The 26,319-nt window shown below is 37.8% G+C and overlaps 1 protein-coding gene across 6 annotated transcripts in view; it reads right to left on the reverse strand.

Annotated features, from left to right (window-relative positions):
• Positions 1 to 26,319, reverse strand: part of RAP1GDS1 (Rap1 GTPase-GDP dissociation stimulator 1) — a 94,823-nt gene that overhangs the window by 8,320 nt on the left and 60,184 nt on the right. For 5 of the 6 annotated variants that reach the window (XM_069855567.1, XM_069855569.1, XM_069855568.1 and 2 more), the window contains 8 exons: positions 19,089 to 19,235; positions 9,635 to 9,763; positions 7,937 to 8,062; positions 5,067 to 5,210; positions 4,666 to 4,797; positions 4,139 to 4,273; positions 2,465 to 2,590; positions 1,346 to 1,485 (listed from right to left, as the gene is read on the reverse strand). In XM_069855567.1, coding sequence (XP_069711668.1) covers positions 1,346 to 1,485; positions 2,465 to 2,590; positions 4,139 to 4,273; positions 4,666 to 4,797; positions 5,067 to 5,210; positions 7,937 to 8,062; positions 9,635 to 9,763; positions 19,089 to 19,235 — 1,079 coding nt within the window. The remainder of the gene's footprint in view (positions 1 to 1,345; positions 1,486 to 2,464; positions 2,591 to 4,138; positions 4,274 to 4,665; positions 4,798 to 5,066; positions 5,211 to 7,936; positions 8,063 to 9,634; positions 9,764 to 19,088; positions 19,236 to 26,319) is intronic. The other variant, XM_069855570.1, reaches the window with a different exon arrangement.

The raw sequence follows: 26,319 nt of genomic DNA on the forward strand, positions 1-26,319 counted from the left end.
CTTAAATAAGGTATAAATTTTCTAAGCTACTGTTGCCTTCGTAAATATCACCCCAAATGCCTTAAAATCAAAAACTGAATTCAAATCTGATGTGCTGTAAAGAACCATAGAGTTGTACTCCTTTCCAAACCTAGAGGGCAGCAAAAGCATTAAAAACCCCACCCTCTCAGCTCTGTTTTCTTATTCCAGGCAAGTTTCCTCTATAAATACATAAGCCACACAAAACAAGTTCATCTGTGATAATTCTGTTAAATTCTGTATTAATATCTATTTGATGCCATCAATAGTGTCACTGAATTTAGAATTGAATTCTCTTTTCCTGTACAGAGTATTGATAAAAACTCACGCCTGTGGTGGCACAGGCCATCTACACGTGTCTTGTAGACTGTGTATATGGCAGACAGAAAAAAATGAGAACTTAAAAAAATGAAACTTGATCAACAGATTTAAATCTCTGTAAGGTCTGTTGGTTTGGTTTTTTTGGAGAGGCTTAGTATAGATCAAGCCCACAATAAGTTTGTCACGTCAGAAATACCATGCATGATTGAAGAGGTCACTGGTAAAGTCTGAGTTCTCCAAGGTCAGTCATGCAGCTTGTGTTCTCATCATTCATAGAACATACTAAATGAAGTCTGAACCTGAAATAGCTTGTTTCAGAGGAGATGCTTTTTTCTCTTCTAAGACTATATTTTGCCTAATACTCTCGTGAGCTAGGACTGTGGAATTGGACTGATTAGGGGAAGGTTATTTGGTTGATGCAAAGGTGACAAGAGTGACAGAACTGACTTGTCCCAAAGTTTCTCTTTAATGTTGTACCTTTTGCCCTGTACAAGCAAACTTCTGTTACAATTTGTAATAAATGATCATTTCTAATAATACATTAGAATGTTAAAACTCTGAAAAATGCTATGGGAAGAGCAGGGAGAGAGACTATTTGTGCATCTCAATTTTATATAAGGAAAATCATAACAATTGAGTGCGATGACCCTTCATATACAGCATCATTAAAATATAAACAACACGCCACGCTGAACTTCTGTAGGATGCAGTTCAAATAAAAATGAGCCAAGACTTAGCCATGTGAAACCTAACAGTGTTCCTTCAACTGGCCTGCCACTCTGAAACTGTTTTGCTTGCTTTCTTTAACCAAGTAGTTCCAGTGAGCATTTAAACCCATTGCTTGTATCCGACTGACAGGTCCCAGAGGCAGAGCAGATGTAACACATGAATTAACTGGCCTGGCTCTCTACAAGGATTACGTACTGGAGCCTCACCTGCCAATGCCATGTGCAGAGGTAACCCTTAGTTCTTACAAGCTCACCTTTTTCACCACTAACTTACTTACTTTTGATTTGCTGTGTCGTATAAGCGCAGAAAGTAGTCTGTTGGACTCCCCCATCACACCTGCGTGATCCTTGGCTTCACACCACTCCACCAATCGTTCCACCAGTTTTACATTTTTGCCCAGCTGTTCAGCTGCTTCTGCTACGTGATGCCAGAGCCAACAACACAACAAAAAAAGTTGTCACTTTTTAAAATAATTGCTAGAAAAATAAACTGAAAGTTACTGACTAGAAGGAGTTTAAGTAGAACTTCACTAGCGTGCACTAACAACAGGAAAAGTCTAGGTTGCATGGAAGGAAGTAAAGCCAGACAAAATGGAAACAAAACAGAGGAAAACATTCATAATCCAGTTTTTAAAAACAACTCATCATCAACCCAGTTAAAGAGGCTTGTGCATTGACTAACAGTAGGGAGAATAAAGGTGATGTCACACTCCCAAGTGAGCTTGCTCAAAAAGTTAAAACCAGAAGGGATTGGTGTCAGAAGGGAGCACTGTGGTCACTTAGATTAGATTTTATAGACTAAATCATGCAAGCTTCTTCAGTGAATTTCTGTTTCACTTCTAATAGCTTTGCTAGAACTAGAATGGATCTTCTGAAAAAAATCTGCAAGAGTGGGCCAAAAAAAAATACCTGACAAATCTATCTCATTAACTACTTCTGGGTTTTAGCAAACTTCTGATTTTATTAATCCTTATTCTGGAACAAGCTCTTGAACTAAAAGGTGCTTGTTCATTTTGAAATCACAGTTTGTCAGCTTGTAAGTGCATCAGTCTGTCCCAAGGAGCTACATACAGCCAGGAAATGCAGTAAATGAACAGCAAAACAGGAGCAGTAGCTTAAAACACTTAACACCTCAACACATAGACTTAATGTGATGGTGTAGGAGAGTTCTGAAGTATGAAAGTAAATAAGCATTTGACACCTATTCTGAGGGTCCCTGGTAGTCAACTTAGGAGTTCTGAAAAAAAATTAACCCATATATATGTATTAGATTTATTCCAACACTTCGGGAATGTAATTTTTAAACCCGTTCTGCTTCTCTCCTGTAAGAGTCTTGGCAGCCTATCGCAGATTGAACTAAAGAGAATTGCTTAACATAGAAAAGAGTTTATTTTTACCTTGTGCATCTATTAACATTCTTAATGTTCCCAGCAGCTTGAATTGAACAGGGGGCATCTCCGATCTGAGAAATTTCAATACAGCTTCTGCAACACCAGCTGATAGCATCTTAGCCTTATTTACAACTGCATGAATAAAGAACAGGAATGATCTCAAGAAAATTTCTGGAAGATGCAGTTTATTTCCAAGATGGTCTTAAAGCAAATTTTCACACACAGTTTGAAAAAATAGCTTGTGAACACAGACTTCAGGAGCATGCGTGTGTGCTGTGTTGTGGAAAAATGTCATGGTTGCTAAGACACAGGTGTGAAATTAAGTGCTTTTGCCTAGCATGCACATCTAATTTCCAGTTTTCAGCCTCAACGTGAACTGAAGGCTAAATTTTACCCCTTGGTTTAGGAAATATCTTCCACAAAATGCACTGAGCAGAAGCCCGAGCTACTACTTCCACCCCTAAATATGAGGAAACTTCTAATTCCCAACAACACTTTTCTGTTTCACACAGGCAAATGAACTAAAGCACCTAATTAGCAGAATAACCTCTAATCCAGTTCCAATACTTTATACAAATAATACTGTGGCCTTAACACGTCTGGAGCCTATAGTCCTTGTATTGCACCCCCTCCAGCCTCTTTTATCCTCTCTGCTAGTCTGCGTTCTCCACTTTCATGGAGCGCTCTGAAATATACAGAAGGTGCAAGCCTGGTCCAATAATGTACTTTGGAAAAAAAATCACTTATTTCATATTCAAAGTTGTGTTAAACAAGCAGTTCATCACTGAGGTCAGTTATTACTTGCTCATTTGTCCATAACAACATACATGAAATCTTAAGTAGGTCTTTGGCACAAATCCTTGAGGCTTCGGGGAAGCTTGCTGACTGATGAAAGTCAATATAATTACTCACCTGAGAAAGGTAAGCAAATGGCATACCAGTAAAGCTGCCTAGCTTTAGTTACGTTTGCATGATCATTTGTAGAAAGTTATTGTTTTTAAAAACTAAAAATAGTAAAATGAGGTTAAATGGATGAAAGACTTATTTTTGGCTTGATACAAGAAAGCTTATACAAGTACTACAGGCTTGCTTTGTTTTTATATGCACATGCTCTGCCTTTTATGCTTGGGTAATCAAAACTCATACAAATTAATTGTTAAAAATGACAAAATGAAGATTCAGTTCATTTTCTACAAACAGTAACTAATTACAGTATACTGGCTATTCTAACAGTCCACCTCCAGCTCTGTTTTGGGAATTGTCAAAGCCTCAGGAAGTTACAGTAAGATACAGTGTTTCAGCAAAGTGGGCACTGCTCTGTGGTGGGGACCTTCAGCTGAGAGACAAGTCCCAAGTGAAACAAGCGAAAAGTCGTGCTGTTGACAGAAAGGATCGAGAAATCACATCTGAGGCTTCCTGACCTCCCTGCCTATTACAAAGCTGCTCGTCCTTGTTTTTCGAAGTGGCAAAAGACAGCCAATAGACCTGTGACATATTTAGAACTGCTTGTCACAACTGCTGTGCAGAAGACATAAAAGCAATGATGGGCTTGAATGAAAAGCAGTAGCCTGACCTGTCTCTAGGACTGTCAGTCAATTCTCCCACGCTCATCCCCTGGGGGTTGCAGTGGGAGAAGAGAATTTCACCTTCTGCTAATTAGCAATGCAAAGTGAGGCTTACCAGGAATAGCCAGGTTTCTGAGAGCACTCAGTGCAGCATGTTGCACAGTTACATTTCCATCCTCCACATGTCTGTCTAGCAGATCCATCAGCTTCTGAACTATGCCATTATCCACCATATGGATGCAGTTTCCATCTGCGTGAGACAAGACAATTCACTTGTGAATGGAAGATCATTACTAGGATCATTACAAGAGCTTTTTAGAACAGAAGGGTTATTTCCTTGCTTCTTTCTAGGCTTCATTGTTGAGAATTTGATCATCATTATCAATGGAAGTTGCAGTGCTCAGAACAAATGTAGAAGAGTGATATAAGAAACACTGAAGAAGGCAGAAATACCCTGTACCCCTCTACAAATGTGAAACAATTTTAAAAGTAGGCTTAGTGCTTTTCCAGATTGCAAAGTATAAAACTACTGATGTTGCTGTATAGCTTAATACCAGCTTTACCACGACACACAGTTTTTATTTGTAGCTGTTCAGAGATAGCACAGATAAATTTACAAAAGCTATTATAACATATTCTTACCATTTCTGGCAAAATTTGCTATAGCCAATGCTCCTGCAAGCTGTAGCTGATGGCTATTGGAAGGAATCCAAGAAAGTACTCTTTGGAACACACTGCCTTTTCCTCCTTCAAATAACTTTTGCATGGATTCATCTGGGGCAAAAGACACAGACAGTCAGCAAGCCAAAGAAGTGTTTGTTAGGGAAAATTCTTCCCTTTACATTTGTGAAGCTCTGCTGGCTTCACTGCGATTGATGCAGTCCTGCAATGGTATAAGAGACAAAATCTGACCCGTTAAATGTTAACTGACAGCAGGGCCTCCAGGTTATTTAGAAAATTAATAAATAGTAAAACTCAGCAGCCAAACAGCATTACGAGTATCTGCTGTGGCTTTGCAGAAGACAGTGACACACTGTACCTACCTCCAAGCAATAATAAAACCATAAGATCAGAAGCTGTTTTAAGCTCTGCAACATCCTCCTCTTTGTCACTGTCCACAGTCTTCTGGACAACCTCAAGTAAGCATTCCACCAAGCCTGCTTCAACCAGCTGCAGTTTAATGACATCTGAAGAATAGCACGGATAATAGGAGTGAGAATCATGATTTTAAATACATCTGTTGTACCTACATGCAGGATAGCCTGCGAAAAGAAGTAGTGATGTCAATCGTTTCACTGACAGCTTGTGTAGATAAAACTGCAAGTTCTTTATATTAAATTCTCAGGGCCAGCTTCTGTTATTATTCATCTACCAGGCCCTCTCCTAGCTCTGGGCTTCCTTTAGAGCACAATTATATGCTGAAGCTGTATGGAGCTGCTCTTCATTTCCCAAAAATGAGGGTATTTCTCTCAAGCAAACTTCTGGCATCTCAATCATCACACAGCAGACTTGCAAGGACTGTGCCGTGATTGGGCTTTCTGAAGACTTTGGACCGTGTTGCAGAACAAACTTGGGGTTTCTTATTCTGTTTCAAGTACGGAAGAGCTGACTTCACTGAGATGCGCAAGGATAGAATATAGAACATTTTGATGAGATCTCAGAGCAAGTAATCACCGATTTATTTTAGCTGAGCCAAGATTTCTGCCATGCATTGAAAGGGCTGCAGGAGGAGTACAGTAAGGCCAAATTTAAAAGGCTGGATTAGGAGAGAAATTAGTTGTGATTGAAGAAAAACTGTAAACTGATGAGGCAAACAAATTTCTTAGTTTTGGCAACAACGCTCAACAGAGAAGGTGATAAATGTATTTTTTCAGGTAGTCATATAGGAGTTGGGAACAAAATTCTCTGTTTTTTCTACAACACAATCTTTAACAGTGTTTTCCCTGTGAACTTTGAGCTGGGAATCTCCTTTACATGCCTAAACTCCCTTTCTGTTAAGTGGGAATGGCAGGTAGTGTGATGCTGTATTATGTCTTCTTGTTATGTAAAAGTGATTCTGGTAGCTTTTGCAAAATGATTTTAGGAAGCACAGTCACAAACCTCTGCAGAAATGTGCAAATAAATGGATTCCTCTTAGATTTCAGCATGAAGTAGAGTTTTAACAGTAAGGAGATTAACCCAAGTTAAGTATTTATGAAGGCCAAAGTTTTGGAAATTTTGTTTTTGCATAGTTTGTAAGCGACAGCTGGGTGAGAAAAATGCTCTACCCCGGTGAAGGATATGTCTGACTCTGTTAGCTGGCATTTTTCACTAGGCTTTTTGCCTGAATGAAATTCATTGTTCCTCTAAAAACAGCTGACCTTCTCATGAACTTTGTTAGGGAATGCAAAATATCCAGTTGGGATTTTTTTTAAATAGGCACTTCTGCACTGAGTAATTTCAAAACCAGAGAGTTCTCTTAGTTACAGAACACCAGGTTGGAGATGTTCTGTGATTAGAAATATAAACTGCTACACCAGTGTGCTTAAACGTCAACAAAAAACAAACTCAAAAACCCCCAACCACCAAAATCCAGACTCTGCAAATACTTAATTTAGATGTTTTTGCCTTCTGACCTATTGCTAATTATCTACAATCAAAAGCATGTAAATACTATCAGCATAGTGCACTTGTTTAAACATGCCTTGAATCCACAGCAGGAGAGTTCAGCTGACTACTTCATAATATGCAAGCACCTGAGTTATGTTCAGCAGCAGTAAAGTTATCAAATTTTATTGTGACTATAAAACATAGTCTAAGAAAAATTAAGGATTTGAACTGAAATACGTCAGACAAAAGGTTTGACCCAATTCTGTGTCAGCCTCCAAGGGCTGAACAATCTTAGAGCAACTTGCTAGTTTTTATGTAATAAATAAATTTTGGCAAAATGTGCATTTTCAGAACTGAACAAAGGCATCCTGTTTTCATGTAGCACTTAAAAGACAAAATAACTTTTGACTTGAAGTAAAAGTTTATCTTGATTTACACTATGTAAAACAGATACAGACAGAGTGCATGTGTATAACACAGTAAGATGAAAACTAAATCTTCAGAGTTTACAGTTCTACCTAATAATTTATTCAATTCAAACAAGCTTTAATGCTGAGGTGATTAAAACGATTTTATAGAGCCATCAAATACTGTGATGTCTTCCATATTCACAACTGCTTCCCGCTTCAGGCCAGCTCCACCTGTTAACTCATTTCTTCATTTCCTTGAAGGGCAGATGGTAGATTATACAAAACACCCAGAACTCTTTTGAGAGGAACATCCTGGAGGGGTTATCCAGCACACATTGCTTCCCACTCTGGCTTGAGAAGTGAATGAAATTCATGTCTCCTGGGGCTACCAAGGGCTATCATAATATGCTACCAAACACCCAAATTAAATTCATACGATCTCTCAATGAACAGTAGGGCGAGAGGATCCAGCTCTTAGTTCTGCAATTAACGTGCCCCTTGCAAGATTAGTGTCCATAGGGAACGGAACTGTCAGTGGTTCTGCAATCTCAGAAATTATGTACTGACTGACGTCCTGGTGCTGTAATGGACTGTGAATGCTTGAGCCAGCATTTTGCAGACAAATGTTGTAAAGCCTGTGGGTACAGGGAAATAAAATATAACATAATCGTATACAGAGAGAACCAGAGGTGGAATTAGCATCGACAATTTGTTGCTTCCTGCCATATGCTCAGACAATTAAGACCTATTCATTTTATATGAAACTATCATCACAAGGAGTAGGCATGGCAGCTTCTGAACAAGGCAGCCAGTTACTCTGCATTCACTCCCTGAAAAAGGCACCAAGGTACTAAAATACATATAAAGGAATTAACAAAAAATAACATATAGAATAAAAACAATCAAATTCTCACCATTTTCTGCCAGGGGAGCCAAAACTTCAAAAATCATCTCTTTTTTATCATGCTCTGTTTGCTTCTTGAACAGTTTTACAAGCTCTTCAGCAATGTTTGTATAAGCAAACTGCTCTTTACTTGACTCTGTGAAGCAGAAGAAAAAATTCAGTATCAAGTAAACAAACCACATCAAAAGGTAGGACTTTTTTTCTCTTTATTACCAGGTTCACTTGATTAATAGTGCTCATTAGACATGAACAATAGACTCGTGCTTGTCAGTAAATGAAAAGAAAAATGTCTAACACTTTAAGATAAATGTACTGACCTGAATTAATCACGATTAAGGCTGCAGGGACTACTTCTGCCCAACAGAATGCAAAGGTAGTTACAGAAATAGTAACATTACAAAAATATACATTAAGTCTTTGATTTCCCTCATCTTAACAGGAAGGCTAACAGATTACATATTGCCTTTTCTACAGGAGAGGTGAAGAGTTGTACTAAAAATATTTACATGGTTTCTCGATGGTGCCATTTCCTCTGAAATCTGTGTGGCCATTGCAGGGCCATTTCATACTGCACAGGCAACATCAAGCAGGTTTACAGATGGGCTACCTTGCTACCAGGAAGTTTAGCCAGCAGATAATGGTTCTTCAAATGTAGATTCTAAAAAGCATCTCTTATTCCATTGCCTGTGTCTTATTCCTCCTCACCTGCAGTATAACAGGGGATGCAGGTGGTAGGGCTGGTGTTTTGTGTTCTCCAACTGCCACCTCCTGGGGACTGTGAATATTTAGAAATTTATACTTGGTGACTCTGTTGCTGTTTTGTTAAGTAGACTTGTTATGCTAGATAATGTGACATTTGCTCTGGCCTTGAGATCTATTAACACACTACAAACTCACTGATATTATTTTTGGATTCTGAACTGCTGAATCTTCTTAGAAATACAGGATGATATCATAACTCCTACATGAGTTCACTTCTGCAGAAAAACTCATAGGACTAAAATTTCACTAAAAAGTTAGTAAAAGAAAAACAACAACGTAAAACACAAGTGATAATAAAACACAGGCCTAACAACCTGTTGGTTTACAGTTTGTGGAATTCCAATGAAAACTAATCCCACTTGCAAAGACATCGCAATGAGGCAGGACCACAGACTTCAATTTCAACGAAGTTGCTACTAAACTTGCTAAAAACCCCATGTATAGCTTAGTAATCTTCATGATTTATATATGCAAGTACTTAGTCTAGGACATGTTAAAACTCCACACCAAAGAACATTGTATAGGCAAACTCATGAACTGCCCCTGTCTCGGTTTCATTCAGTAATTTCCATAAGCCAAATTTAATCCTGATATAACATTGTGGAGCTACACCATGATACATTATTTATATTATTAATAAATAATTCACAGTAGGTAGCAGCACCCAGGAAATACTGTTCAGATGATTTAAAATGTGCTTAGCTGCATTGAAGAACACTAACATAAAACATGAGGTTGTACTAAGTACCCAAATACATTTCAGTTACTGAAGGGGAAAAAAAAGAAACAACTATAGATTTTAGAAACAAGAAACAGAAATGGCTCCCTTTAAACTTTGAACGTACCAAAAGGAATGGAACAAGTATTAGTGCAAGGCTTCTGTTAGTCCAAAGATTTAAATTTACAAAAACTGGATGTAAATGTGAGATAAATATTATGGACTTACCAAGTTCCGCTAAATTGCCAAATGCAACAAGGCACATCTCTGTCAGAGCTGCGTTTTGACAGTGAATCCCCAACAATTTCACTAATGTAGGAATAACACCCATATTGATAAGCTGTGACTGCAGGGTATCTACATAAAAAGAAATGGCAATAGTGAGTTAGCATTTCCATTCGTAGTACTAGTCTTTAAAACAAAAAAAGCATTTTTCACACAAAGCAACTTCTAAGTTAAGCAGCATTAAAATATCTGTCTCCTCTACTCTTCTGGTCCAGGATCTGGTCCAGGCTTGAGATATGGGCTCACAATTCCCTCTGCCCCGGCAATGGTACATTTTCCCAGAAAGATAACCCCCTGATATGGCCACACGGTATACTGAATTACACAGCTACTGATAGTTTTACTGTTATTGGGCTCCTAATACACGTTTGGTTTGATTTTTGAGCTCACTGAGCCTAGCTGACTGAAGTCAAACGAAACTATGTCATTGAAATAATTATTTATCTGAGAGCATGTTCCTATATACTGTTCTCTCTTAAAGATCAAAACTGGAAATTTAAAATTAGAATGAATATAAACTGGCACTGAAATAAACACGAAAAGTTTCATAAACACAGGAAGTCACAATGTAGATTATGAGGAGCTTGAGAAAAAAGAAAGTTTAATAAAGACAAAAAAATGGAGGGTTTAAGGAAAGTCCTCAGAAGCCATTCTGAAAATTTCTTGCATAGGATGAAAGTCTATAGTATTTGCAAGTAAGAAAGTTATTGCTCCTAGATGTCTGCAAATAGAAAGATGCTTTGATGGTTAGGCAGAAACATGATTGTTTTAAAGGATTATTTATAATGATATTTTCTCTTACACATTTTACCTACAACATAGCAAAGAAGAAAAACATTGTTTCACAGTTGAATAGAATGAAGCAGACATGAACACACCAGATGCTGCTTAGTAATTTTCCTAAGCATCTTTTTTCCTTTGTTTCTAAGCTCTTTAAGTGTGTTTTAAATATTACAGACTCAAAAGACAAGGATCCAAAGCCCAGTGAATTGTAGAAAATGGTATCACTTCATTTAGCTTTGGGTCAAGCCCTACAGGGGAATTCATTATTATTTCTTAAGGAATTCATTCTGAGCAACTTAAATCAGTTGGAGTTTATATCTGTGTAACCAAAGACACAAAACCTGCAGATTTTTACAGGGAGATAAAAACTTATTACCTCCTAAGTCTAGCAAATTTAGTATCACCTCATGCTCTCAGAAACCTCATTGCATTCAAGATTCTGCCAAACCTGTATTAAATTTTCATATAATAAAAATTATGAAAAGATTCTGGAATGTTTAGTTCATTTATATGCAGTGTAAAATACTTTTACAATCATTATCAATTTGGGGTACTAAGTAAATGGCATGGTTATTAGGGACGAGCAGGAATCCTTATGGCTTGACATCTTTAATAAAACTGTATTACTTACCAGTAACTGAATTTCCTTTTTTTTTTTTTTTTTTTTGGAGGGGGCTGGGGTCGGTGGGGTGTTACCTCTTCACAGATTCATGGTCTTTAGAGAAATTTATAAAAATGTCATGACAGACACCAACGAGCTGTTGAAGTTCTCAAATTTCAGGCAAGTAAAAATTGCAGTAGCGCATGCATTGAATGCCATTTTACCTCTGGCAGATGTGTGAGTCACTACTATACCCTCCTACTTCATTCCAAGCTGACTGTAAAAAAGAAGACTATCTCTGAATAGGAAAATTGGGGAGTGGGGAGCTGGAATGGTTCTGTGGAGAAAATGATTGTGTAGGAAAACTCAAGTTACTGGTAAATAATCTGGTTTTGTCCTTGGTTTGTGATTGTCCCCTGCAGACCCTTAACAGTTCTAAAGGAAAAATGGTAGTCATGGAGAGTAGGAGAACAAAGACACAAACCACAAATGCCATAAAATTATGTGGAAAGAAATTGCTCTGTTACTAGACTGTGCCTTTAGTCACTCTAAAATCACTTTATCCAACTGTAATGGACAAAGAGACAATTCATCTCAATGGGAGTCATCTGGCAAAGCGTTCTGACATCAGAAACATAAACTGTCTGTTTTGAGCAGGCTTTGTTTTTTTCTGTCTCTTTCTTAATACAATAGATATAAAAAGTGTGGAGGGAAGATGAGTGGAAAAAGGGAAGTCATATCCATCTTTGAAAGGAAAAAGGAATCTTAAGAGCCAAAGAGAAGAAAACATTGTTGTTCAAGACAGCATGGAGGGCACTGACTACAGGGCCTCTAGAATTCCTAAGTAGAAAAAAAGGAAAAAGAAAACAGACCAAGAAAGAATAATCATACTAGGTCAAAAGTCAGGTATTATACCTGACTCCAAAGCAGTCTCATTTCCCTGGTGTGGAAGGATGGCACCTGAGCACAGGAATGGTCTATAGCAGTAGGAACAGGCTTACAAGAATTACCAATAGGATAAGCACTGATGCCTTAACTGCAGTAAGCAAAAGGATAAATTTTCTCCTCTGCCAAAGACAGGACAACCCTGTGAGTAACAAAGCCACATAGGAGACAAAACCTTTTAAAATAAAAGGCTGCCAGCAGCTATTTGCTATGTTTATACTTAAGCCTAGGCTTGCTGTACAAATTCAGAACTTGTTATGTGTATCTGTCATTACCACCAATAGAAAGCTCTTCCACTAGTAAATACAAGAGCAAAGTCTATTAAGAACACATTTAAAAGCATTAGGCTTCTCACTGGTATGGAAACCTACAGCACTTTTAGTTCAGAGAAATTAAAAATGTTAAAGTGGTTCAGAGTTAGCTGAAGGGACTGCCAGCAGTTCTCAGGCTCTTCTATGAAAGACTGCAGACTGGGTAACTTGGAATAACTACTATCTCAGTCTTTCATTGCAGGAAGTGTTAAGGCCCTACTAGAGCTGGACACAAATTCAGGGTACACATGCATCCATCCTACAAGCAGTTACCTGACACAGGACTAAGCTGAGCCACAAAGCCTTTCATGGCAACATCATGTCTCAGGATGGAACAGCATTTCTAGTTGCTTCCTAAGCAGAATTTTATGTGCAGTGAGCAGGAAGCATGAAAAACTGGATGCCTCTTCCAAATTTATGACTTATAGCCACAAAAAAATTCTTTCAGATTTCACACTGTTATCATATGTTGCACTAGTAAGATGCCTCTGTATTTTCTTGGGGTGAAAAGCACTGACAGTGATGCTGTACAGATGCATACACAGGTAGATAAAAGGCAATCAATACATGCGCCAGCACAAAGAATTACCTACCTAAAACTTGAATTTCAATGGCTCCGTGTCCTTCGGTGACACACATGGAAACTCCAAAGAGTAAGATCTGAGGAGAATATCCCAAATTGAGAATTTTATTGGGGCATTTGAGTTTAAAATGTTGATTTAGGCTAGTTCATGATTTTGGACAGAATTTCAGAAAACAACTAGTCATTTCATGTTTCATCAGTAACCGTGATTATAATGCTAAAGGACAATTTGTTTTGTACAAATTGGTGGCATAATTTCATGCCCTAGAGAAGCCTGCTCGCAATCCCCACATATATGTTAAATCACCATATAATACATGATTGTATTGATTATCTCACTATCATAAGAAACATACTTTTTATCTGCTTTTACATGCCTTAAGCTACTTTGCATTTGTATATTTAGGTCTTGAAAGCACACTAAACATCATTAGCTGTGATGTAAATGAAACAAAAACCACGGCAAGCATGCAAATTATCATAGGTAAGTCTTAGGAGGTAGCATTAGTGAAATATTGCTGTTGGACCATAATAATGGTGCCATAAATCTCCCTCTCATTTCTTGTGTATTTGCATAGCTTCTGCAGATGGTAAACAAAATAAGTCCCCAACATTCATTCCAGTCGGTAAGGGTTTTGTGAGAATAAGAAAGGCTTGACAGATGTATGATTTAGCATCACAATGTTACATTTCACAAAGGCACTGAGGGAGAGACAATCTTGACAGACTGAACTTTATTATGAAATGAGATGAGGAAAAACCTATAAGCCTGATTGTTTTGTATATACCCATATATCAATATATGTATAGTCTCAGATCACATATGCATAGTGTACCCAGTCAACTTCTGATCTCCAATTTAGAATCACAGAATAACCAGGTTGGAAGAGACCCACCAGATCATCAAGTCCAACCATTCCTATCAAACACTAAACCATGCCCCTTAGCACCTCGTCCACCCGTGCCTTAAACACCTCCAGGGAAGGTGAATCAACCACCTCCCTGGGCAGCCTGTGCCAGTGCCCAATGACCCCTTCTGTGAAGAATTTTTTCTGATGTCCAGCCTAAATCTCCCCTGGCAGAGCTTGAGGCCATTCCCTCTTGTCCTGTCCCCTGTCACTTGGGAGAAGAGGCCAGCACCCTCCTCTCTACAACCTCCTTTCAGGTAGTTATGGAGAGCAATGAGGTCTCCCCTCAGCCTCCTCTTCTCCAGGCTAAACAACCCCAGCTCTCTCAGCCGCTCCTCATAAGACTTGTTCTCCAGCCCCTTCACCAGCTTTGTTGCTCTTCTCTGGACTCGCTCCAGAGCCTCAACATCCTTCTTGTGGTGAGGGGCCCAGAACTGAACACAGGATTCAAGGAGCGGTCTCACCAATGCTGAGTACAGAGGGAGAATAACCTCCCTGGACCTGCTGGTCACGCCGTTTCTGATCCAAGCCAAGATGCCATTGGCCTTCTTGGCCACCTGGGCACACTGCTGGCTCATGATTTGTTGACCTAATAAGCCAACTGGCCTAGCTCTTCCATCATTTTTGCATTTCTATAATAAATGCTTAATGGCTTTGTTTCACAAATCTCAAGAGACAATCAGCAACCTTATAGACTGGTCCCATCAACTTGTAAACAGTCTTGGCTCACAGGACTGCGAGACCTGCAGAATAACTACTCATGTCACTAACTCTTTCATGTGAGTGTCTGCATTTGATTATTACTTTTATTAAATAAGTTATTGGCTTTTCACTCTTTATCCAAGCCTGCTTTACCTTCTGCTCTTAAGCAGATTCATAGCTACACAGAGGCTATATGTAATGATAACAGTCTTCAGAATGGGAGAGGCACAACAACATACTAAACTCACTGAAAGATGTCAAACAGCAGCTTTAAGCACAGGTCCTCTGTGCCCCAAATAAAGTTCGCATACCTTGACAAAAAAAGAATTATTGTAGGGTTTTGTCAAGACTTGCTTCTTTCAGGATTAAGCTATGAGCAGAAACATTCACAAACATGTGTAACAGGCCTTATGAGGAGCGGCTGAGAGAGCTGGGGTTGTTTAGCCTGGAGAAGAGGAGGCTGAGGGGAGACCTCATTGCTCTCTACAACCACCTGAAAGGAGGTTGTGGAGAGGAGGGTGCTGGCCTCTTCTCCCAAGTGACAGGGGACAGGACAAGAGGGAATGGCCTCAAGCTCCACCAGGGGAGGTTTAGGCTGGACATTAGGAAAAAATTTTTCACAGAAAGGGTCATCAGGCACTGGAACAGGCTACCAAGGGAGGAGGTTGATTCACCTTCCCTGGAGGTGTTTAAGGCACGGGTGGACGAGGTGCTAAGGGGCATGGTTTAGTGTTTGATAGGAATGGTTGGACTCGATGATCCGGTGGGTGTCTTCCAACCTGGTTATTCTATGATTCTTTGTTTGTTTCATTCCTAGCCATACCCGTAATTTTGCCCTTTAAGAACTAATAATGGAAAGCAGGGATGGGCTATTTTTGTCTGACTGAATTTTGTTAGTAAAATATGTTGACAGAGGGACTCAATATAATCTTGGCTGAAGACGAATGGATGTGTCCCATTAGAAAAGCCTTCTGATTTCTAGCAATATCATTAAAAAAAATTTTTTTCTCTAAGCTTAAAAGAACTGCAAGATACGCCAAAGCTGAGTTTGTTCTGTTATCTTTGTAGCAACTAATGAAATTGTAAGATACCAAGGAGGCAAAGGAAAAAACTGAGTCAGCAAGTAAAAACAATTCCTGAATGCAAGCAGATGGCATTAGAACCTTGTAAAGAAAATCTTCGTTTTAAAGCTTAAACAATACTGCTATGAATCGAGTTAATTGCAAGCTGAGTGTCCAGAATTGAGAGGAGATACAAGAATGTTCCATTAATTTGCTCTTTTAGGAAAAGAAAATATTACTCATACCTTCTCTTTAGCTGCCATGTTTTGTAAAATTCGTGTGATAAATCTCTATGCTAATTTAAAAACTTGAAGTACTCAATGAGTCACATGTGAAAATAAATGAAGTAGCTAATAGCTATTAAAAAGTAAGAAGTAACTAGTCAAAAAAGGGGCATTTAGTTGACTGGGAATGATGAGCTGTTTAGAATCAAGTAAAACAATATACATGCTCTTTGCTCATAAAATACTAAGAACTAGAAAATATTAAGGTATTCACAGTTAATTAGATACAACCAAGAATCAAATGTGCTGTAATCCTTATCTGGATAGCTAGTGCAACTTGAAAGAGTGAGAGTCATTAAAAAGCAGTAAAGAAATCTTCAAAGTCCCCCCCTATAATTTTGTAACATAGCATGCTAAGCAGGAAAAGATTACAGAAACAAGAAAACAAGACAGAAGTGCTATTTCAAAGACTGAAACCCTTCCTTCTTATATTTACAATATTTTTTCCTTTTATTTTTGTCCGATTTGTTTCCGTAACTACTGATAAAGCAATCTGGGTCTCTAGGCTGCAATCATAAACTCCTCGTCCTTCAGCAAAACCAATGCAGTGTTTATCTTCTTTTTAAGTGGAATGGGATAAGCCTTTAAAATTAAATCCTGAAAATGGTATCTACTAATCTCTGAGCTCAAGTAACTGTCAGGACATCTAAGTCTGCATGCTTAACAGGTCAGCAAAACCCTGCATTTATTCAGAATATTATCCACCTGATGCTGCAATGAATGGAAGTGGCTCTCAATGCATGAAAGTAAATAATTGTCTTAAGACTCATATTTGACATTGACTGTTGTCCTGAAAATTCATGATGGCGTGCAGGTGATATTTTTAGAGACGTTCCCAACTATGGTTCAGCTGTACTTGTGGCTCTAAAAACAAAACTGACAAGATAAGCCAACTACCTCTATCTTCATGCACAAGCTGCAAGTATGGTAGGTATGATCACTGAGTTTTCTTCTAAAAACTTAATCCTCTAACTTATTTTTATTTATTTATTTTTCCAATATTGATTTATCAGATTATGTGGGGTTTAATCACAGAATCCAGAATGGTTAGGGTTAGAAGGGATCCCTGATGATTACTTAGTCGAACCCCCTGCTGAAGCAGGTATACCTAGAGCAGGTTGCATTCAGGTGAGTTTTGAATATCTGCAGAGAAGGAGATTCCACAACCTCTTTGGGATTAATTCACTTGACTCCGTGGTTGCTCCAGTGGGCAAATTCACAATGGAACCACAGCACACTCATGGGTGCTGGGCCAAAGAAGAACTGGGTCCCTACCCAAAAGATCCTTTCTCATGGAGACCACTAAGTATGTGGGGTAAGGTGAGGTTTTGGTAAGTCCCCAGCAATCTTCTCGCATGTGATGGTAGGATCTGAATGAAACCAACATTGCTTCAGTGGCTCTTGTGAATATTGTGTCAGAGCAGAGAGCAGCTAGTGAATCCTAGCTGTCACCTAACTACACAACTGCTTTATTGGTTGCATCAGAATAAGCTATCTTACTAGATGGAACGAGTCAGTCATTCAATGTTTGTAACAGTTAAACTGTTCAGAAGCTGCTTGTTTGGGAGATTTATCTCATAATTAGTTTTCCTAGGGAAGATCTATGGAGAGCTTGGCCAGTGAAGCAAAACTGATACAGTATCTCTACAAAGGGCTTTTGGACTTGTCTGTCTTGAGCTACCAAAGGTACTGGATGCTCATTAGTCTCACTGAATTCAGAGGATTCTGGTAACTTAGAGGTGAGAGTATCTATTTGCTCCAAATATTTTAACAAATAAAGAAAACAGGGAGTTACTAGTATGAAATGTAATAAATTGTGACACTCATGCAGACATTAAGCAAAACGGTTTCTGAAAACTACATGAGATAAAGGAACTAGAAAGTTGGAATTTGGAGAAGGAAGAAGTAATGTAAACAAGTATTCATAGATAATAATAGGAAAAGAGGAAGGAAAAAGAGAAAGAAATGAGACACACTGAACAGTGATATTTGGGGGTGGATAAGTAACACTAAGCTGAGAGGTCCAGAGAGATGGCACAGAAAACAAACAAGGAAAGTACGCTAGAAGAGATGATAAAGCAGATTAAAAATTTATACAGTACAGGTAAAACAAACAAATGATCAAACAAATTAAGCCTGTGGACCATCCTGAAAATTAGAAGAGTTTTGAGGACATAGGTTTGGAAAGTGAGTTAGAGCAAGCGATAACTTTAAGGAAATACTGAGAGGCTAATATAGAAGTTATTTCTTCCTAAGACAGAACACCACAATTCAGGAAGTGTGCATGATTGAAGAAAAAAAATGTGATTAGCAAACTACATTTGCAATCTGTGCCATGGCAAGTCAGTGGAACAGCTTCTCTTGCCTCTGTTTACCTTTCCTCATTTATCCTGATTTTCTTAGAGATTTAAATTCTGAAAAAACTGAGAATGTGTGAATGCTGTAAAATCTGCTGTGGTGTACTACCACACTTGTGTGCAGAACCAGACTAGATACTAAAACATCAGTACATTTGCACAGCTAATGTAGAAAACTATTTTCTCACCCTCAGCGACTGAGTGTTTTGCATTTAAGATATTATCTTGTGTTTTTGTCCCAGTCCCTAAACATGTCCATTTAATGGGACAATGAGCATAAACTTATCATTAAAGAACATAAACTTATATTTTGTAGACACAGAACGGTGTTGAACATATACATAAATTATCCCCCATTCATCTTAGAAGAATTAACATATCATTTCACAAGGTGAAAGACTATTAAGGAAAACTGCTTGGCATATATACCCCCAAATCATCAACATGACAACACTGCATGCCTGCTACACACTAGTCTCATGGTGTTGTTTGATTCTAAATGAGAGGACTTAAAAGTAGCCTTCTAGTTTACTGCTGCAAATCTTTTTTTTCCTAAGGCGCATGATACATATCTGTGTATTGCTTTCAGACAAAGAAATAAATTCCAGATTTTGACTTTCAAACTTCATAAAGTACGTTATATGGAATTGCAACACAAGGGTATCTAGTATTTTTAGGAATATAATTTTACTATAACAGAAAACTGTATATGTGAACTGAGGTACGTGATCTTTTCAGAATAACTTAGTAAGTGTTAGTATCCACTATGTAAATCTACAGTTGACTTTAACTTTTATCTTTCATCATTTTTGATGGGGTTGTTCTCCTGGTAGACATAAAGCAAATTTTCGGTGTTGTTTACCATTCTCATTGCTATAGTTCATCAGCATGCCACAAAAGACAGTCAAGAGCTTCTCACTGGCTGGATCTGTTTTACTGCACAGTGACCTTATATGGTCTACTACAATATGTGCACCACCTGCATGGTCAACTGCGTTCCTGCCCTCATCTGTAAAACAAAGAGTTGCATTAAAAAAAAATGAAACCAAAACCCACCACAGAGCCCCGAACATAACAGTAATCATAACAAAACAAAGATTTTAAACAGAGTGAAGTCATTCCTCCAGTGTTGCCAAATTCATCTAGAGAGATGCTTGAGGGGCAGCTTTTACTGCAATGGAGCTAGTAAAGTGAAAACACCTACAACAAAAGGGATTAACCACCTGGCACTAATACCTTTGTAAACAATGTCAGTGTTCGAGGCAGAGCTGCTGGAGCTGATAAATAACATTCTGAAGACACACCGAGTTTTGTCAGAGGGAGGTTCGGAGCACTTTACAAAGCCTAGTCCATATACCCTCGTGGACCAGGTAAATTACAGTTGGTGTTATGCAGATTGAGAAATAAATAACAGAAAAAAAATTGCGTGAGGTTACTTCAAAATAAAATGAGGAATAAAATGGACAAAGCAGACAGAGATTCTAGTTCCCAGACACAAACTCTGTTCATGTACTCACTCTGCCACACAGCAGGTTCTTTATACACCTATACCTGAAATTTAACACCACTATCAGATTCTTTTTGTGTCTAAAAGAAAAATCTGCTCTGCATCTATAACAGACTACAATGTTCCGAGGTTTCGTAAATAACACACCATAATCTTTGCACAGAACTCCTTCTATATGACAAGTCAGATTTGATGTATCAGCGTAGGAATAAAGGAAAAATTGGCCTTCTATTACAGTAATTGACAATACCGCTCCCTTTCCCAGCAGGCAATCAAGGACAGACAACAGTCAACAAGCTAAATTCCAGGGCTTCCAAACCAAGAGATTTCCAAGTGAGCTGGAATCAACTAGAAAATATGGATGAAAACAAAACCTTGAGGGTAAAATCACTAAAGCAAAGTTTTTCAAAATAAGCCCCCCCACCCCCGCCTCAAATGATTTCTTAATGGCCTCAAAGCAAATCTCTTCCTTATCTTGTTATTCACTGCTTTATCATTATTATTCTCTTTCCCCATCGTATTTAGAGGTCAAGCTACCAAGTCTTCCTTATTCTGAAACGTATTCAGTATGAAACCCGACGTTGTCCACAGTTACAACACGTTCTTCCAATATAAAATGTCCCGGAACTCTGCAAAAAGAAGTTTCTAAATTTTCCAATTCTTGTTAATACTATTTATGAGGCATACATACCTCTTACATATTATAGATATACACACAAAAAAATTGTAAGTATTGTATACATACCTACACTACCTATATTCATAAATACAAACGTACATATACATATATGAGGGGTGTATATACAGGGACTGCGTGGAGCTGAAGGAGGAAGGGTAATTCTTGGTGGATCTTAAATACTAAATTTATTACCAAAGTAAGAAGTGTTTTGCAGAATAGCTGAGACACATGCAACAGAGGTAAAACACGCCACTGTCAAAACTTTCTCCACCTTGGACATGATCAGGGGCCTGTGTTTCACTGTAGGTACGTATATTCCATTTTGAAAAAGGAGCAAGTGGAATCTGTTTACAGTCAAACAAATTCAAGATGAGATGCTGTGCCAAGGGAGGAGTACAAAAGAAGTAGTATAAAAGAAATCATTCTCTCACATCTTTGATGCAGTGACAAATATAGGCATACTGTTGAAATGAAAGTCCACCAAAATATAGTGAGACAACACAGTCAGGTGTTCAGATGCAGTGCTTACACTTATGAAATCAGCAGAATTAAAAACCACACTTGGCTGGAATATTTCAGCATCCTGTCTTACGTGTTCTCTTCTCATCGTTTTAATTACAAAAGTTTTGCAAATACAGTATCTTGTATTTGACTCGCCTGCTTGTGAGTCAAAACAGGTGTGCCAAATTAAATTGAATCCCTGATTCTAGATGAGATGGACTGAATGCAGTCCTCAAATAATTATAATGCAATTGCAATGAACAAACTAAAACCATGATCAAGTTAAGCTTGTGATAAGAATCAGATGTCAAGCTTGTTCTTGTGTCTTGATATGGAACTGCATACAAAATATTTGAGTGAAAAATAATATAAACACGAGCAAGGGTTAAAAAAAAAAAAATCACCTACAAGCCAAGTTCCTTACCTGGATGGAATTTGGCACAACTCCACTGAAAATAACTGTGACAATATCTTACAACATATGAAAACCTAACTTATATATCCTTTTACTTCCATTCTTTCTGGTTTGTCAAAGAAGTTATATATCAAAAACTGCTGTTATCTTTAAGTACATAATAGTCTCTCACTGCAAACATATGACAAAATTCTTACCCACACAATATTTTTGTTAGGTACACAGATAATCAGCTTCCACTTTGCAGACAGCAAAAGTAAGGCAGAAAGATTCAGGGAAAAAATCTTCCTCCAAGAAATTATCTGTCTTCATAATACACTAAAAAAGTTACGGTAAAATGTACTTCAGGATCCCTCCCAAGTAAGTGGCAGGCTGTAAGTGCCAGACTTTTGACATGACTACCACAGGATGACACATTCCTAAAAGAGATGCTTCAATTGAGCGTATCGTTCCACCTTTTCCCCATGCTAGAGCACACTCTGTGTAGCTGCTCCTCTGCCCTAGGCAACTGGGTGAAGAGCAGGCCCAGACTAGAGCTATAATTAGAATCTCTTGCTGCTGCCTTCTTACGCTCAAGGGGATTAACTCAGCTCATTAGTGCAGGCCACAAAGAATCCTGTACCAGATGTAGGAGGAAAAAATCTGAAGGTCCTGACTACCCACCCCAAGCTCAGGCTATGACACTCCACTGCATCCCCAAGCAAAAAGCATATTTCTGACTCAGTATGTGCCATGTACTTATTACCAACTCGCTTCTCCCTCTCCCGTCGCTAAGAAACAGATTTTGCACACAAGAATACTCATCGAACACCAAATCATTTACAGTCAAAAGAAGATCACAGCATGTTGCCATGTCTTGTTCTCAATCCAGCTATGACGTTGCAGTTCAGGGGCTAAATGAACTCCCACACTTAACATGCTTCCAGCCTCCCAGAAGCTATGTTGAAATTTCTTCCCGTGACCTTTTTAAACAAACATTTGCTATTCCTAAGAGATCAGTGATTGAACAGTTTAATGAGAGTATTCACATTTCTGCTTAAAAATGCTTCACTACATCTTACAAAGGGCAATGCTGTTGTATAGCTTTTTTTTTAAAATACAAGTAATACTGTTTAAAGATGTCAAAAGGACAACAGCCCAAGAGACCAGAGGGAATTTTTTTTCCTACAAAATGTACAGTAAGATTTATTACAGAACAAGTTATTACTCCTACAATGTTCTTTTCTTTAGCCCAATGCAAGGCACCCATGCCTAAAAATTAGTCTATTTTTCTATCCTAAGCTGCTCACTGGAGTTTTAAGGAAAAAAATGGATTTTAATGTGGATTATTAAATTGCTGTGCTTATATTCCCCTGTGAAGAGTCTTTTCAAATTTCACTATGGCTCAGCCATGCCTGCTCCAAAGGATGCCCAAGTCAAAGACTAACATTTTTTAAGACATATGACTGAGAGGTTTTTTTAAAACGCAGCTCTTAAGAACAATTTCAATTTGTTTTTCCCAAGACGTGTTTGCATAATTTTCCCTTGCATTTTCTTCCTCAGTTTACTAAACCCTAAAGCAAACCACTAAGTCATAAAAGGTTAACAGGAAACATGAATTTAAGTGACAGCTTATAGTATGAAAACTACATAAACCATAAGCTATATATAGCCCAAGAGTTATTTCTAAAAATACAGTATAGGTGGGTAACAGAAAATAGCTGGTGCTTTTTAATCTAAACCTTAAATTTGCTTCCTTGTTTTCATAATGGGTCCATTTTCAAATACAAAGTTTAAGCTCTGACAATTCAAGTGACATTTAAAGAAACAGATGCATCGCATACAGATTGGGACAAAAACATTTCTTATTAATATTCTATTAGGATATAGAGTTGTGTCTTTACAAGAAAAAACAACTGCACTGCTTTAGTCAGTTCCAAAAATTTGTGTTTTACCCTATTATTTAATAGTTTTAAAATATATTGGTTCAGTTCCAGCATAATCCTAAACGTTCACCTTTATTATCTCTAATATTTAAGCTGCAGTTTAGAAGCTTGTCCATTTTTTTCTGAGAAAAAAGGTAAGGTATGAACACTCTGTATTACTTCTGCCTGTCATATCTTTATATTATGATGGTCACAGTGTCACTACTTTCTGAACAGTCATTTGCAAACTTTCGTTACTATAACTTCATTCTGAAACGTGATTTTTTCACAATACAATTTCATGTGCGATGATATTTCTCATTAGGGACCCCATACCGCCTTGTAGACTCAAAATGCATGAAATAGATTCAGCCTTTAAAAAGCACTAGAAATCAGAAGTTACCATGCTGTTGTAATATTGATTATATATCTAGGCTCCAACAATACACCCAATTCTCAGCTAATCAGCTAGAAAACCATTTGACAGCATTTCTTAAAAATTATCTTTTGGGCTTTCAATTCAAGATTTGTACTTCAAAATGTTCTGATTTTGTCTTGCAACTGGAAATCCAAATTCTCTTTTCTCTGAGGCATGCTCTACAAAATTTTATTATGGCAAATAGTTGCACTGGTATAAACAGTGCAACTCAATGTGGGGAAGGATGACTTGTATGATCAAGATCCCTGATTAGCATAAAACAAGCTGCCAAGACAGTAGTAGACAAGTATTTCTTTTAAAATTCTTTTACTTTGCAATTAGGTGTAATGATCAAATCATTTAAATGACATACTGTCATTTACGTTAAATGCTTCATCTGTATTGCATTTGGCTCCAAGCCTACACTCTTTTTTTCCCCCAAAGTATTGCTTAGGTTACACCAGTGCTTTATGGATAACATTTTTAAAATTATAATAATTTCTAAAGATAAACTGATTTACAGTAGCCCAAGGGCTCTGTGTGTGTGTGTGGAGAGCTCTAGCTACATGTTCCATTTTCTTCTATTTTTTAACTAGTTCCTCTACATGTTTTGTACTGACTGCTGTTGCTGCTTGTTCTTTCTGAAGTCAGTCTTCCATCAAACTGGTTGCTGCAGAGGAAATCATCATGCAACATACAGAAAATTATGACCATATGTGGGGTAAACACAGTAGGAGTAGAACTTCAAAAGAAGAAAGGTCCTGCTTATATGTTTTACCTCTATCATTTTATTAAGAAAATATAAAAAGAAAATAGTCTAAAACACTGTTGAGGGGAAACCCTTAGCTAGTGTAAACTATGCTACCTATACAGATATTAGGAAAAACATTACCACCTGCATAAACTGGTAGTTTACCATTTTTCCCCCCTTTGAACACTGTGAAAACAAAACTTCTAACGCAATGCTGTCATTCAGGTTTAATACTTGACCACGCTTTTTATCTCAAATGTTTTTGCATGCTTTTAAAATCACTGGATTCTGGATCCTGTCAATTTTTTGACTCCAAGACTGCAGACTACAACTCAGTTACAGAGCACAGGACAGCACTGCATTGATCTTATTTTTTTCAAGGAAAGTAAGCTTCATGTAATTATATTGCACTGTTACTATTTCCTGCTTTTTCAATGTCTTCTGTGCACTTTTCTATAAGGGCCAGAAGCCACGAACACTGTTTTGGGACTGCCCTATCTTATACCAAAGTTTTCTTTCCCTTTATCTAATTTCTTCAGGAATTATAAGACATTAATTACCAGAAGTACAGTTTTGCTTTATCTGCTCATTGATTAAAATTAATCAATATAGCCCTAAAATGTTTGCTTTATAAAGAAAAAATAATCTTGGATTTGTCATGCTTGCTTCAGAGATAAACAGAACAGTCTGGTAATCAGTTTATCTTAAATCCAGCTGCATTAAGGGTATCGTCTCAGAAGTTATTCTTTTAGTTGTAAGCATCTAAACAGTAAATTAGAAATCCTAAAAGAATGCTGCCTTCTAATACAGTGCCGCTGAGGACTGACAATATATGGCATTAATCTTTTTTGGATAAAACTGTTGCTAGCACCTCTGCTGACTAACAACAACTGATGCAGCAGCATACTAGCCTATTATTGAACTGGCTTATTCAAATATCATTTGAAAACGTTATAGCCAAATGGAGATCTAGGGTTTGAGATAGACTCATGTAATATGTTCAATGTGTGGACCACAGCATATCAATGCCAACAAGCACCCTCCTGAGCAGCATGTGATTTCTTTTGTCTACAGTCAGGAGTTTGGCAGAACAGTTGAACGGACAGGTAAATGTGCCAATAGTGCAATTTCCCTAATGTTATGATTAGGCAGCAATCATTGGCAAGCCAGATTCAATTCCACAATTTATTTCCAATAAAATCTGTTTATTTTTCATATTCCTCTTGTGTCAGATATATGAGAAAAGTCATGTGTTTCTTCTGACTTCATATAAAAGAACAGCAATTAATTTACTGTTCAAGACTTCTCAATACTTCACTTCCAGTCAATTGCTCGTAATGGACTGAGATTTCAATGTAACAGCCAGGAATGTTTTTTATCAGCAACAAAACAAAAAATACTAATAGTCTTAATACTGGCAGATGACTTGCTCTGGATTCCAAGATTTTAGTTTTAAAGTGCAGTCAATTTCCACTACTGAATTCTGTTTGAAAATAAAGAAGCCAAGTAGTATGAAAAAGTTCCATAAGATATCCAAAAGTCAGATAAAGGCCCTCAAAGCTTAATGTGGCACTTCCCTCTACCTTTCTTTCCATGTGCAATATGCTTACAGCAAATTCTTCAGTTGATTTTATAACTAGATGCAACTCCTTAGTAATGCCATTGCAGTCAAGCAAATCACTCTAGGTTTATGAGAGCATGAGTCAGAACTGAAGCCAGCCTACGCTTATTATTTCACGCAGCATGAAATAAATCATGGAATCCAATTATACAGTAAAACATCAGGCAGTTTTTCTGCACTGGCAAATAGGCTATATAGCATCTCATGCTATTAACAGATCAAACCTGCACACAGCAATTAACTTAGAACTTTTACTCCCCGGCCTTGAGTGCAATGCTGTCTCTCCGTTTCAAACTC

This window comes from Phaenicophaeus curvirostris, chromosome 4 (genome assembly GCF_032191515.1).
Source record: "Phaenicophaeus curvirostris isolate KB17595 chromosome 4, BPBGC_Pcur_1.0, whole genome shotgun sequence".
Taxonomy (NCBI): Eukaryota; Metazoa; Chordata; class Aves; order Cuculiformes; family Cuculidae; genus Phaenicophaeus; species Phaenicophaeus curvirostris.